We start from the raw sequence: 15,396 nt of genomic DNA on the forward strand, positions 1-15,396 counted from the left end.
CTGCCGGAGAGGGGAATCATCTCCCGGAGGACTCTACGCCGCCATGGTCGCCTCCGGTGTGATGTGTGAGTAGTCTACCCCTGGACTATGGGTCCATAGCTGTAGCTAGATGGTTGTCTTCTCCCCATTGTGCTATCATTGTCGGATCTTGTGAGCTGCCTAACATGATCAAGATCATCTATCTGTAATTCTATATGTTGCGTTTGTTGGGATCCGATGAATAGAGAATACTTGTTATGTTGATTATCAAAGTTATATCTACGTGTTATTTATGATCTTGCATGCTTTCCGTTACTAGTAGATGCTCTGGCCAAGTAGATGCTTGTAACTCCAAGAGGGAGTACTTATGCTCGATAGTGGGTTCATGCCTGCATTGACACAGGGACAAAGGATGAGAAAGTTCTAAGGTTGTGTTGTGCTGTTGCCACTAGGGATAAAACATTGATGCTATGTCTAAGGATGTAGTTGTTGATTACATTACGCACCATACTTAATGCAATTGTCTGTTGCTTTGCAACTTAATACTGGAGGGGGTTCGGATGATAACCTGAAGGTGGACTTTTTAGGCATAGATGCAGCTAGATGGCGGTCTATGTACTTTGTCGTAATGCCCAATTAAATCTCACTATACTCATCATGATATGTATGTGCATGGTCATGCTCTCTTTATTTGTCAATTGCCCAACTGTAATTTGTTCACCCAACATGCTGTTTGTCTTATGGGAGAGACACCTCTAGTGAACTGTGGACCCCGGTCCAATTCTCTTTACTGAAATACAATCTCGCAATCTTGTTCTACTGTTTTCGCAAACAATCATCTTCCACACAATACGGTTAATCCTTTGTTACAGCAAGCCGGTGAGATTGACAACCTCACTGTTTCGTTGGGGCAAAGTACTTTGGTTGTGTTGTGCAGGTTCCACGTTGGCGCCGGAATCCCTGGTGTTGCGCCGCACTACATCCCGCCGCCATCAACCTTCAACGTGCTTCTTGGCTCCTCCTGGTTCGATAAACCTTGGTTTCTTTCTGAGGGAAAACTTGCTGCTGTGCGCATCATACCTTCCTCTTGGGGTTCCCAACGAACGTGTGAGTTACACGCCATCACTGTGCCTGCGCCGACGCGAAGAGGATCTTGCGCGGGGGAGACCAGAACCGGCGACGGCGCATCGACTGGCAGCGGCGACGGCGCATCCCCGGCTTCGATTCCCCTGCCAGCGTCGCTTGACGAGGGAGCCGGCGGCGGCAGGGACCGCGCATTGAGCGACGGCGGCTGCTGGACGCGGCAGCAGCGGTGGCACGCGATGCGCGCCAAGCTGGCGGCGGCGACCTTCTGCGTGGCCACAGAGTGCGGCGTCGAGTTCGGGCGTGGAGATGCTGTGGAGCTGGTGCGGGCCGTCGGGGGGAGAGCGCGGGGAGGAGCAGGAGGAGGGAGCGGAGGAGCACGCGGCGTGGCGCCGCTCCTTCTCTTGAGCAGGCCGGCCCTGGATGCGGTCAAGAAACCTGCAGCGGCGGCGCCCATCGACCATCAGCACAGGTACACATTCAAGCCAGGCGCACTTCTCTTGTCGTTCAAGGGAGGCACCTTCTTTTGTTCAGAGCCTTCTTGTGCTGCTGCTGGTTTCCGTTTCTTGATTTGTTGTTTGGTGAATCTGTTGAGCTGATTTGGTCTTTTCCCTTTTTATATATGTGCAGCGGCAGGCTTTGAAGGATCTGTAATGAGCTCGAGTAGGGATTGTTCCGTTCATCTTTGGTGACTGTGCCTACCTGCAGCATCCTCTGTATTTCTATCAATGGGTGATTTTCAGAATATAGGTTGGTTGTAGAATTGGCTTATTAAAGTTTATAAATTAAAGTCCATGACTGCCTGATTACTGTAAGAATTAGATGTAGTTGGAATAACGGGATTGTGGCTCATTTAGAGATTTTGTTGCATCATCATTATTTTTCTAATGTTATGTGGTGGATTCATCTATCGTGTTGCATAGTCAGGCCTAATATTGGATGAATTGGATGGCGCGATGTCGGGTGGGAGCAGGTCCTGGAGCGCGTCCGCGAGATGGGCGGCGGCGTGGAGGATGACTGACGAGCGCGATGGAGGCGGACAAGACGATGGTGGTGGCGGGCGAGAGGAGGCACTGCTGGAGCGCGTCCTGTGGAGGGTGGCGACGGCCAGTCTTTGCACAAGGTCAGAGAAGAGCATCCCATTTGACACAAATGAGCTCTTTCTCTCCCCCTGGGAGCATCATCTTCTCTTTATTTTTACTGACTCCTTTTGATTCCTACCACCCTAATTTTATTTTATTTCGCAGCTAGAGTTTGGATGTCTAGGGATTCACCGAGAGCGACAACAACCACCATTGGCCTTCGTGGACTCCATTGCTGCCCCAGGTGTGCTCATCCTCTTCTCTCTAGCTTTTCCCTGTTTATTCTCATGTACTCTATCCAACTACATATGATATTTCTCAAATATGTGCGCTCTCTCGTCAGGTTGCTTGTTTTCTCTGAATGTTAATCTTAAAATTAAAAAGGCCGAACTGCCAAAAAGAGGCCAATGCTTGATTTTGCTCGCTATTCAGATGCCTATGGTCTATAATTGTTGTGTTTTGATTGCAGTTTCGTTACCGGGTTTGCTTTGGCACATAGAGTGCTTACAGATCAAGCCCTCTACTTGGCTGCTTTGAGGTGAGCCCTTTCAGTCCCTCCGCTTTTTAAGCTGCTGAGTGAAACCAGGACCTTTCATATGACAATCAATTCTGCCATTAATTTATATTTGTGTAATTTGTAGTTTCAGCTACATTGGTCTACCCTCAAATTTAATTTTCTTCGCATGTTCACCAAATTGAATACTGATAATCTTTGTAGTTATTTTCAGTTTTGTTTAATCTATCTCGCTTTTTTGCCTCTAGATTGGTTGCGTAGTAAGCAATAATGACTAGGAGTAGCATCTTTTTACCATACTTGTTTCCCCTGTCCAAGCATGCATCTTATGGTTGGTGTGTGATTTGAGCTGACACATTAATTTACTGAAAATAACATATATTTTGTGTGCCGGTGACATCGGCTGGTGTTGGTTGGGGGCAGACAACGGCATGTTCTGCAGCTCGGGGAGTCGTCGGCGGCGGCAGATGGGTCCTGCACCTTCAAGGTGTTGTGCTGCCTCTCTGCTTCCTGATTATGTTAATTAGGCCATGTGTGCTATGTTGGTAATATTTTTAGTAGTGCTTCTCGCATACTGGTTTTTACACTTCACTTTATGGTGTTGGAAATATAAATAGTGATCATGAAGATATCAATAGGAGATGAATCAAGGAAACTTAGTTTGTATACTTTAGTTTATAGTATATTTTGGATCATTTGTGGGAGTGAGTAGTACTTTCTTGCGGAGGCCCGGAGGTGGCGGCGGCCAGAATGGAAGGGCCTGGACCTCACAGCAGCTCATGTAAATAATAGGGTTCTTTCAAGTAATGGATGCAGCTCATGTAAATAAAAGGGTTCTTTCAAGTAATGGATGCACTCGGTTTTCTATTCTCTTGTGATAGGGTTCCTTTTGTTATGCACATGTCAGCAAGTAGGATATATTAATGGTTAGTCGACCTTGTCTGAATTTGCCAGTGCGAGCTATATAACATTTACTTTATACTCCATGCTCTTAGGCTTGGATAATTAAATGTTAGTTCTCAATTCTTTTCTATTCTCTTGTGATAGGGTGTCTTTTGTTATATGTATGCTGACTTCTTTATTTTGATAATGCAGTTTAAATATTTCCTTATGATGCAGTGAGATAATATGCCAGGTTTGCCTCTTTGTAGTCCACTCAATTTGAGAATAAGTATGAGTATGTAGTGGTCCATAGGATTCTTGTCAGTTCTGTTCCATTTGCACTACTATCACAGTAAACCTGAAATTGTAGTTATGTTCCATTTTGTTTGATATATAACATAGACATTATTGTTATTTTTTCAGCTAAAGCAACGGCAACTCCAGGAAAATCGTGTGTTTGCTGCTGCTAATAAAATGCAGATCCAATTAGTGTCCGTCAGCTGTGCGGAAATACGAGTATCTCCAGGTGACTCTCCTGAATATGCTTGCCATGTGATTAATTTAAATTACTTTCTTGCCATTGCATATCTGAAATTTCTTTTCGCTTATGATGGGCTTACCTGTTGCTTTGCATTATTGGTGACCATTGATGTTTTCCTTGTGCAGTGGAGTCCATACTCGATGGTAGGCTTGATGGATATTGCAAGTGTGCTTGAACTGGTTTCTTGCGGGAAGCACCCTCAAATCGATCCTTGGTTAGTTGTGTTCCATTGTTTTTCACTGGCCAAAACCCAGGGATGGTCAATATGAAGCTAACTCTGTACTACCTTCTTTTTTGGGCCTGAATTATCATATCATTCCCCTGAATTTAGTGCACATAACCTGATTTGAGTTTGTCGTTCAACCTATAAGAGAGAAGGTTGTGTAGAGAGTTGCAATTGCTTAGCGTTCAAATTTGAATGAATATATGCAGCCATCTCTGTGTCAGTACAAAATGATATTAGTGAACTGAGAACAATATGCAAGAATCACTAGAACAACACTCGAACGTGCAATGTTGAATCAGCTGCTTGTAAGGGGTCAGATAAATAAAGCAGATTGCTGGGCTTTAACTAGGCTCAAACTGGACTGGATGTATTAATTTAGGCCGGTCAGATAAATAAGGTTATTGTTTAATCCGTGGGTACAGTTCAGCGTGTATAAATTTAAGAAGCAACTAGGTCAGATGTGCAATTAACATGTAGGATGCAAATGGATATCAGTCAACCCTATTTATTAAAACATTTGACTTCACTTCTCATATGGGTTTGGTGTTAACAGTTACATGATTAATTAACACTCAGTTCTTGATGTTTACTTCCAACTAAAAAAGATAGCATGATAGTATGAATTTACTTCAAACTGAACTGAAACAGAATTGTGATAGATTTGTAGGATAATCTCTCTCTCTCTCTCTCTCTCTCTCTCTCTTTCTCTATCTCTCTCTCTCTCTCTCTCGGGTGTGGTTAATACACAAAGGTAAAATTTGATAAGTTCGTCCGCAGTGTATAACCTTCATTAGTCAACATGGTTCAGTGTGTGCCGAGGGCAACTGCATCATTTTTTATGAATTAAATTTAGCATCATTTTATTGTTTCAAAATGTGCTGATGGAATTATTTCAAACTTTACCGCCAGGAAGCACAAATGCAGTAAGTTGGTAGCTGCTTGGACCATCTGCTTCTTGCAGTACCAAGTTAAAACGAATTTATGGTTCTTGTGTAACCATCTCACTTAAATGAGGGAACATGAGAGGTGTTTGTGGTCAGTAGACTTCTCACTTGGCACCCAATTAATATTCTTGCACTGCTTTCACTTCTTCATTTACATGCACACCACTTTGCTTTCTCCGGATACCATATAATAATAACAGCTACACATTTCAACATGATGCCATATAAAGCTTGATAAAATCAATCTCCGGAAGAATTTTTTTCTCTACCGAAATCTGAAGGAATTATATAAGCATGTGTTATTTAACCATTGTTTGAACCTAAAGTGATGAAGTATCCTCACTTGGATACTTCTTTTCACCAATAAGCATTTACTAGCCAAACTTCATTGTAATAAGTGCTTTATGCCAGGCTGTTTGTTTCATTTTAATACAATGATTTCGTAGCACTGACACTTTTATTTATAGAAATATGTTTCTCTAATAAACTTTTCACTATGCATAGTATTTCTGCCCGTACAGACAGGAAGTGAGATTTCTAGGGTTAGGCCAAGAGGAAACTAACACATTTAAGAATTATTCGGTGCCTCAAGTCAGTTCTCTAGAATTTGATGTAGTACAGGAAAAGGAATGGATAACCCATGCCTCAACAGCCTAGGTGATTAACTCTTGCAATCACATCCTACACGCAACACACTATGGGAGTCAAATAACTTATGGCCGGTGGCAGCGGCGGCCTGTCCTCCAGTTGCAACAGCGACTCAGGGGCAGCAGTAGCTTCGATTAAGAGGGTAACATATATGGCTGAGGTCGGAGGAGATCGAAACACGGAGGCGCAATCATGAAACGCTAATAAGAGGCGGCGATGAAAAAAGTTGTTTCAGGCTGATGGTTCCCTTTTGATTTTTAGCTACTCTCTTTTCCATTGGATGTCGGTTGAAGTGATGAAGTATAACAGTTGCATTCCCTTTGTTTGTTGCATCGTGCCTATAATTTGTCACAGTTACCCATATCTATTTTCTTGGGTACACAATGACAGAATGTGGGCGTTAATATCATTTGTACAATTAATATCTATTTTCCACTACTTTGCATGTAAAAACCATTATATGTATGACCTGGATAACTCTAGACTACTTATAAGAGTTTACTGATTTTGTGTTTTACACCATCACCTATAAGGATGCCCCTGGATTATGTTCCTATCCATACAATACTTTCATTCTCTGCGCTTCAGCTAGCTAACATAGTTTTTTCCCTTTTTATTTATTAGCCTCAAGGTCAGTAAAGCTTCAGTTTTTGCTTGCTTCCATTTGTTCTCATGTTTCACAAATTTAAATTGGTCATTTGATTGATAAGGTTTGTGGTGCCTGCTGATTGTTAGATTTAACAATCGTTCTATACAAAAAAATAATTGTTGCAAATTACGTGACTTATGTGGATAAATCATCCTTTTCCTCGTCCACGATTTCCCGGGCGTCAGATCCGCGAGCTCCCATATATTTTCCTGGTATTTTTCTTTCTTTCTCCCGTCTCCTCAAGATTTGCCTGCTGCTACTCAGATTTCCCAAACGTGAAGGGGTTTTCCTCAAGATTTTCTCAAGGAGTTTTCCTCAAGATTTGCCTACTGTTGTTTCAGATTTTCTCACGGTTTGCCTCAAGATTTGTCTACTGTTTCTGTTTCAGATTTCCTCACGATTTGCCTCAAGATTTGCCTACTGTTGCTGTTTCAGATTTGGCAGAGCATTGGTTGAGGAAACACCTGGAAAGAAAAGGTACTATGCAGTTACATTTATCTTGAGTAAACACATGTTTGGTTCCAACCGTTTTAGTTTCCTATCACAGGTTTGTTCAAATTAAATCACCGGAATTTCGTGGACTTGCTTAGACTTTGGCGAAGGCCATTCTTTTACTAGCGTAGGGCAGGTAAGAGAGCAGCCTCAGCTTGAGAAATATTAGATAGGTGCAATATACTTTGTTTAGCCCATATTCTTTTCTTGGCCATTTGCAAATTTTATAGTCTCAGCTCAAAGATTGATTAGGCTGGGGCAGGTAAAATAGCATTCTTTTAGTGCCAAGATACTGTTGGTTTTTTAGTTTTCAGAGTCTACCTTGTTTATTTCTTCCAGATTGCGTGTTATGGTTTCTCTAATCCTTGTTTATTTCTTCCAGATTGTGTGGGAGAAAGGATGCTTGTTGCAAGAATGGGCATCTTGTTCTCGTGCCCGGCCGACTACTATGACCCAATGGAAGAAGGCATCCTCGAACCGTCGGCGAGCTCTGGCGGCCTCAGGGCCTTGGATTCCAGCAAGCTGCTCATACAGGGGTCGCTCAGTTTCAAAAGGGCACAACTCGACGACAACTACCCCAGCTCTCTCCAGGTGGAGACCGAGATCTCAATCAAGACCGCCGACATTGCCGCCATTGCACCAGACTCTTCCCCTGCCACGGTGGTGCCGCTCGTGCAGAGAGCTCTTGCCATGGTGATGTACACCGACGGCAGCCTCGGGCGCGGAGAGCCCAAAGCACGAGGCGGCGGCGATGTGAGGCAACAGAGGTGACCTCCCAATTAATACTTCTGGTGGTATTACTTTTCAGTTTTTAAGCGAGATCAGATATTATGTGAATATACTTTTTCTTAAGTCTCCTGGTTCGTTTAATAATGACTTTTATTTGCTGACATTTATAGAATCATGACAATATTAAATAACAGTATATTAGTAAGGTTTTGCATAGAGATGGGCATCCGTATTGATTAGTATAAACTTCTGTAAGTTCATAAGGTGTTGTGAAACTGTGGTTCTTTTATGAATCAAGGTTTTTCCCGGGCTACAAAAAGGTATATACTTTGATCGAGACAAAGAATTACTTTGGTATGTCCTGCCAAGGCATAATAATAGAGCAGGTGCTAAAACCTCACGCATTCCTCAGTTAATTTATTCCTGCAGCTAAGGAAGATGATAGTGTTTTCTATACATACATAGAGATCTCTAGGCATCCCTTTGGTTTAAAACTTAAATTTACCCAAAAAAATTCTTCGAAAGAATACATGCTTCCCTTTTTTAGGGTCTTGTGTCTACCTAATTTTGTTGCCTGATTTTCTACTTGTTGTTTCTGTGTGTAGCGTCATGAGGCAGGCTCTCAAGATGAAGAACGGGAGGAGGAGCGCCGGCTCAGGAAAGCTGCATATATTTTTCATGGATGCCTTTACATATTCTATGTTAGGTTGGTAATAGCACACCTTTCTTAAGGAAGTGAAGAATTTAAAGTAACTTTTTTTTCTCAAAGAAAAAATCTCCATATATTAAATTGTGGCTTTATTATTTGGAAGCATGTATGTTATTAGTTATTGTTTAGTTTCAGCCTTATTGTGGAGGAAGAGGTCGCGTCAATGTGGAGACTAGGCGAACTCAAGTGGTCATCGACTTGCCTCTACGCTAGCCAACACCCTATCAAATTGAGAAATTTGAGGTATGCAATCTGAATTCTTGATGAGTTTGAGTATTGCTGCTTGGAGTATGGCCAGTGTTTCTATGGTGATGTGTTTCACATAGGATGGTAGCCTAATTGGAAATGAATCATTCGTGTTCTTAATTTTCTTGTATCTGTTGTTGGTGTGTTCTGAGCTAAGAAAATATAAATGCAATTAGGCAAGTTGCTTTCATCAGTTCTTGGAATGTTCTAATTAATCATCTAAAGATAAGATAAGCCAGTTATCGTTAATTATGATTATTTGTTGCCTACCAAATGTAGACTACGAATGATCATTCATAGGATGGATCATTGTAGCTCTATGTTCGCCACAGTTTTCATGAATAAAAATTCCATGTTTATACAGTACCCCAAGCGATCTATTAAAGCTTGACAATCGTTTATCCAGCCCTCAAACTAAAATAGACAATTAGACATGTTTTTTATCTTTCAATTTAGACCTAGCTCCTATACTTCATATGTTCTATGTATCTGATCAGATCTGTTCGTTGTTCCCTAGATTATTTTTGTGGTAGCATGTAGCCAGGTTGAACCTGTAGTGCTATATCTGTTGCTTAACTTAGTGAGAGGCCTATTTCTGTATTTCATATCTTGCTCAGGGAGGTTTTTCTTTTTGCACTTTTTTTCTTCTTTTTGGTGGTGCTTTTTCTACATTATTATTACTTTGCTGGAAGTTGTAAGATTATGCAACTACCGTGAGCATTACACATTTGTAAATCTGTTTTGATATGTTGTGCATTATCGGTGGTGCAGTTGTGTTTTGTCTGAATTTTTGACTGAATCTCGGGATCTTTGTGAGAACGAAAGCACCAGTCTCAAAAACTGCCAAAGACCACTTGTTGTTGGTGGTCGTGTTCACAGAGCAATTATTATGGTTCTTGGAAGTTGAACAAGACAACGGAAATAGAAATGAGGTTCCAAGTCATTAGCCAGAGTACCTCATATGCTTGCTCTGTATGCGATCAGCTATGTGTCTATGTGCTCTGTTCTCCCATCTGTTTTGTGCCATCTTTTTTCCTTTCTGTTTCCGTATGGGTATGTTGTCCTATCTATTTTGTGCACTATAGTTTAATTAGCAAATTTCTGTCAAATCTGAGAGCTTTAACTGTTTTATAAGAACAACCTGATCCGATCTCATCCTGGACTGTGTTATGGATATTAGCTAAATTCTATAGAGTGTACATAGGAATTCCACAACTTGCCCTTTTCAATATACTCAGTGTTTCCATCCATCCATGTTGGAATATATGCTATACTTAATGTTTCTATCTATTTATACTGGAATCTATGCTGTAGATAGCTAACGAGGGATCTATCAGAATGGTTACAATATTATCTCGCTTTTTCCCCACGTTTTTTGCGTGTGCATACCTACAGAAATATCGAGCTTCACGAACTCACTTGATTTACCCACTAACCGATTTGCTATATCTTACTTACCTTTCAGCTTCAACATCATTGTTGTATTCTTACACTTTCATAGATTAAGATACCATGCAGATATAACTCTACCATTGATTGATAGAGGTCTTAAATTGTTGTACAATTTGTTAGAAGTAGGATAGCTTTGGTACTAAGCTAATTAGGCAGTTATTAAGATTAGCTTAGGTCCTAAGCTAAGTAGTCAGATAGTTTTGTCCAAACGCTGTAATACCGAAGAGGTGCCTTTGTAACCGCCTTATTGGCGTCTGTTCGGTGGATATATATACCCCCAACAATCATCAATGAAACATCACTTGATTCTCTCAATCATTAGTTCCTAAACACAATTAACATAAATTCGGCCGAGGATGGCTGCACCATCACGGATGCCAAGTGCGTCTAAGGGGCCGGAAAAGGAAAAGGAGGGCGTACAAGGGGCAGAAGGAGCCGTCGCATGGGAGCAAAGTGAGTAGCCAAAGGAAGGTGGAGGGACCATCCAGGACATTTTCTCCAACTCACGCCATCGGATGATGTTATAGCTTGCCTGAACAGCCACCCAACCCGAATGCCCTCCCTTTACCACTACGGTGACGACAACGACAAGAAGAGTAGAGCTCCGCTCTGAGCCTTCGATATTAAAATAAGCCAAAACTTATGGCTCAAATTCTGATTGAATTCTGCCTTTGCGCGATAGCGCAACGGGTCATCTAGTATCCAATAAAGCTTCCTAGTAGTAGTAGCCCTGTGTGTAAGTGTATGTGAGGCACAAGCTTCCTAGTATTATAAGCCCTGTGTGTGAAGCACATCAAGACAGAGAGCTCAAGGAGTGGCATGGGCAAATGCGCAGGATCCTGCCATCTGCCACGCGCATTGAGAGCGGGGCGGAGCTGGATCTATGGGACTTCTCTGTCGATGCTTTTTTAGACGGACGAATCAGTATATAGACACATTCTAGTTGACCAAGACATGCTTGAACCTTCTATGGTAACAGACCAAAACGTGTAGGGGGGAGGGGGTCTGGTTACCTCGACGGCGGCTTCGTGTAGTCATACTCGGCATCCTTGCGGGTCACGTCGACGAAGGCGGGGGTGCTGCGGTTGCGGTGGGCGTCGGCGTCGAGGAAGCAGATCTGGGGCGGTCGATGATGGGTTCGGGGAAGCAGATCTGAAACGAGGGAGTCGGTGAAGCAGATCCGGTGCAGTGCACGGCGTCGTTGGTGAAGCGGATCAGGTACGGCAGACGAGGGAGTCGGTGAACTCAGATAGTGCAGTGCACGGCGGCGTTGGTGAAGCGGATCTGGTGCTGCGGATGAAGCAGTCGGTGAAGCAGATCCGATGCAGTACATGGCGGCGTTGGTGAAGCGGATCTGGTGCTGCGGACGAGGGAGTCGGTGGCCTCAGGTAGGTGAGGTGGTATGCCGGCTAAGTACGGCTGGGATATTCCGGTGCGGTGGTCCGACAGGTGAGAGATGATGGGCCTGGAGTATTGCGACAGATTTTTTGCGGAAATGGGGAAGACGAATGGAAGGCGGTAGACTATATATATCAGAGGGGATGTGTAAATTACGAACGAGACCCCAACCAACGCCGGCTTCACTTGTCTGCCTTTGCGTCATTGGTAATAGGGGTCGAAAGGGAATTCGAAATATGTGTATGGAGGCGGGAGTTTTGGCGCTCAACTCGTATTTTGAATCTCCCTGGTGTATAAGCAGACAAGATACTAGATATTGAATCATAGACCAGGGAAGACAAGTACAGTAGTACAAAAATACTGTAATGTCTACATTGCATGATGCGGATCTACCTTGCGTTAGTGTTTGTACTTTGTAGTGGTAGCTAAGTGGTGCAAAGAAGACATATTTGTAATTTCTACAACTAAGATATGTCTATATACATCCGTATTAGACGAAACTAAGACACCTCCTTTTAGACGAAGGTAATATTAATTTTGAATCTCTTTGTACTAATGTTGATGATTTTTAATAGATCTTCAGAGTTTCGTAGAAAAAAACTAGCCTCCTCTCGAGAAACAAATAAGCATACAATTAATTAAGTACGTGGGCGGTTATTATTATTTTAACAGGGAAACTGCATTCGTGCCCTATGGCCCGTCATCTTCAAAACCGTCCAAATGCATGCATCTAGCGACGGGCGGTTTGCAGGCCCTGGCGTGGCGGTTAACATTCGTCTTCCTCATTTCGTCTTCTCCCTGACACTCTCGCCTGTGCCCCTCTCTCGCTACCCTCCATGGAAGCGTTCTACCAAGGACACACTTTCCTCGCTCATGGAACAACCACCATTACGGCGAACTATACCAATATGGCGTCTAAGGTGGAGGAACACATCAACAAAATCGAGTTGATACTGGAGAAAGAAGACTCGTACAAAATTGTTGGCCTAGACGTAGAGTACACCTATGGGCCTGAACAGAAGGCTGCCCTCATACAGTTGTGCATGGGCACAGACTGCCTCCTATTACCAGATTTCCTCGGCCGACCAGCCCTGCCCCAAACTCGCTGACTTTCTTGGCATGCCTGACATAACATTTGCAGGTGTTGACATCGGCAACGACATTACCAGGCTTGGGCGTTGCAACCTCTCAGTGGCGAACTTCGTGGACATCCAGAAAAGGTGGAAGCCTGCCGATTCCACTAGTAACAATAAGGATTCGTTGGCTGACTATGCTGCGGCCATTATAGACAGCCAGTACAAATCTATCATGAAAAAACTTACGAAAGAGGAACACAAGCTGTGGAAGCAGGTGCCCTTGTCCATGAAGCATATCCTGTATGCAAGCATCGACGCATACGCGACATATGAGGTATACAGGCGAATAGTGAACTTTGAGAAGGGTCAACAAAAATTGGCGGAATTCCAGGACAGCGGGAGTAAGAAGAAGAAGAAGAAGAAGAAGAAGAAGAAGAAGAGCAACATGGTACAGGCTGTGGAAGCTGAAGAGGAAGACCACTGATAAGTAGTTCTGTACATCCAGCTATATTTTATCCTAGTGTTAAAAGTAGTACAGTACTAGTACGTATACGATCGTGTGTGTATGCACCCAGTGATAAGTAGTTCTGTACATCCAGCTATATTTTATCTTGCAAGTAGTTTTAAAAGTAGTACAGTACTACTGTAGTATGTACGATCGTGTGTGTATGCTTCCAGTGTCATGAGTACATAGCGATGATAATAATACTAATATGTATGGTAGATCTTTTTTTTATCTTGCATACTCCCTACGATCCATAATAAGTGTGCCGTTTCACTCTAACAGCATCCACTGTGTTGTCCACAACAGCTATCCTCGTCCACAAGCAATAAGTGTAGTCTATGCCCATATATATAGTGGACACGTACAAGCTTTTGGTTGCCCATAAGTAAATAGTAATTATTTTACTCTGTGCTCTGTCTTGCATGTGTGTACTTCTAACAAATATGTGCGTCCCAGCGTGTGCCAAACTTAACCTTATACTGAGTATATTGTATAGTATTACTCCCTCCGATCCACATTACTTGATGCTAAAATGGAAGTATCTATAGCTACAATATGTCTAGATACATCTACATTAGAGTCAAGTAATGTAGTTGCTGTTTCAGTAATCTTGTGGTTCCCATAGGTGGTGCCTTAAATGACAAAAGTCATGGCCATATCTAAACCATGATTAAGCCGAACCTCTGCCCCAAGACATGACATCTCTTCTAGTAGAATGCTCTCCGTCCATAATAAAATAATCAATGGATGGGACTGGATACCTTTGTTGGGAAGGTATCGTCACCTGCCGAGTAGGGTGTATGTAGGCATCCTATCACGTCAGGACAGCTATCCAGTAGTAATATCCATCTCCCAGTGACCCAGTCTATGTGTGTGTCTTGTCTTGTCGATCCATGGACATGGCACCTATCGAGGTACTCCACTGCTGATGATTTTGTAGAGTACGTATATTTATATGAGCACGATGCTTTGTACAAAGTTGTCCCGGTCACCTCAAGGTTGCATTAGCAGGACGAAAAACAGTTACTCCCTTTCTTGTTCTTTTTCTTTTGTTGTCACATATTTGAAACCAATAAGTTCAAGTTATGTTCCTGATGATGTTACCCAACAATAGAAGCGACACTGAAATAATAGTACAACTCAGACAGTGTTAGTACTAGTACTTTACTAGAGGTTACATCCGCATTAGCACTATACTAGTACGTATCATCATATGGAGTAGGAGTACTTATTTTGAGGATTAATTGTTCTCCTTCTCGATGCGAATGTAGAAACGCAGCAGCTTGGAAGGTTCACCAAGCACCAGGTACAGCGGCGGCACCGAGAGGAACGACGTGAGTTCATCAAACGCGACGTCGCTCGGCAAGGCGCAGCTCGACGCCTCCAAAGACACACTCACGGTGTCCGCCCTGCTCCTCGCGTGCGCCAACGAGCACGACGCCGGCCCATTCGCCCACATCTTTGCCGTGTACAGAGGCCACACGCACGCGGCCGCCCTAACGCACACGGTAGACACGATGGTGGTCGAAGTCGAACCGAGCACGCCGATGATCAGGACGAACACGGCGCCGTCCTCCCCTTCGGCGATGATCCGCAGGCACGGCGAACCCGGCACCGGCACCGGCACCTGGAACACTTTGGTCGTGTTGTACGGCGGGAGCTTGTGCACTTGGATCGAGTGGGCCGCTGTGAAGTGGGCGACGAGCGCTGTTGGCGGGGCGGCGAAGTCACAGCCGGGCTCCGTGCAAGCGCAAGGGGCGTGCGGGCATGCAATCTTGTGGTCGTGGACCTGGTGGTAGGCCACCAAGCTCCCGCAGCTGCTGTGGGGGCACTCAACCATCGCCGCTGATACGACGGCGTCCATTGCCGGGTCCTGCTCGAATCCGCCGCGGGGTTCCACGCACCTATGGCACCGGTTCCCGGGAAGCTCGCTGAGGCAGCGGCCGCAGGCCAAATGATTACCCTTGCACTGCACAAATCAAAGTTCGTGGATTCCCATTTTTGCAGTAGTGAACCCACAAAAGAAACATCAATGGAGTGTGGGAGGGAAAGGGATCGACCTTGAAGACGGGGGGCTGGAGGGGCTGGGAGCAGAAAATGCAGTGAAGCACGGTGGAGTCCATCTTCAGGGTAACGGTGACAGTTTCCAGCATTGCGAGCGCGCGAGGAGTATGGCCTATCGATGGCCTCTCTTATCTCCTAGCCTCGAGGCTGGAGTACTCTATTTAAGGGGATGGGAAG

The 15,396-nt window shown here is 43.9% G+C and overlaps 1 protein-coding gene and 1 long non-coding RNA gene across 2 annotated transcripts; both read left to right on the forward strand.

The window, feature by feature from the left end:
* Nucleotides 1-1,992: 1,992 nt before the first annotated feature.
* On the forward strand, nt 1,993-3,793 carry LOC127341459 (uncharacterized). Its single transcript, XM_071826941.1, has 5 exons — nt 1,993-2,185; nt 2,310-2,388; nt 2,614-2,682; nt 3,082-3,145; nt 3,754-3,793. Exons 1-5 carry the CDS (start codon nt 2,092-2,094, stop codon nt 3,778-3,780), a joined length of 333 nt encoding a protein of 110 aa, XP_071683042.1. The 5' UTR covers nt 1,993-2,091; the 3' UTR covers nt 3,781-3,793.
* Nucleotides 3,794-5,236: 1,443 nt separating this feature from the next.
* LOC139837536 (uncharacterized) lies at nt 5,237-7,801 on the forward strand. Its single transcript, XR_011754035.1, has 3 exons — nt 5,237-6,760; nt 6,937-7,025; nt 7,423-7,801. It is a non-coding gene; the product is annotated as an uncharacterized lncRNA (long non-coding RNA).
* Nucleotides 7,802-15,396: the final 7,595 nt, after the last annotated feature.

The sequence above is a fragment of the Lolium perenne genome, chromosome 3 (assembly GCF_019359855.2).
Source record: "Lolium perenne isolate Kyuss_39 chromosome 3, Kyuss_2.0, whole genome shotgun sequence".
NCBI lineage: Eukaryota > Viridiplantae > Streptophyta > Magnoliopsida > Poales > Poaceae > Lolium > Lolium perenne.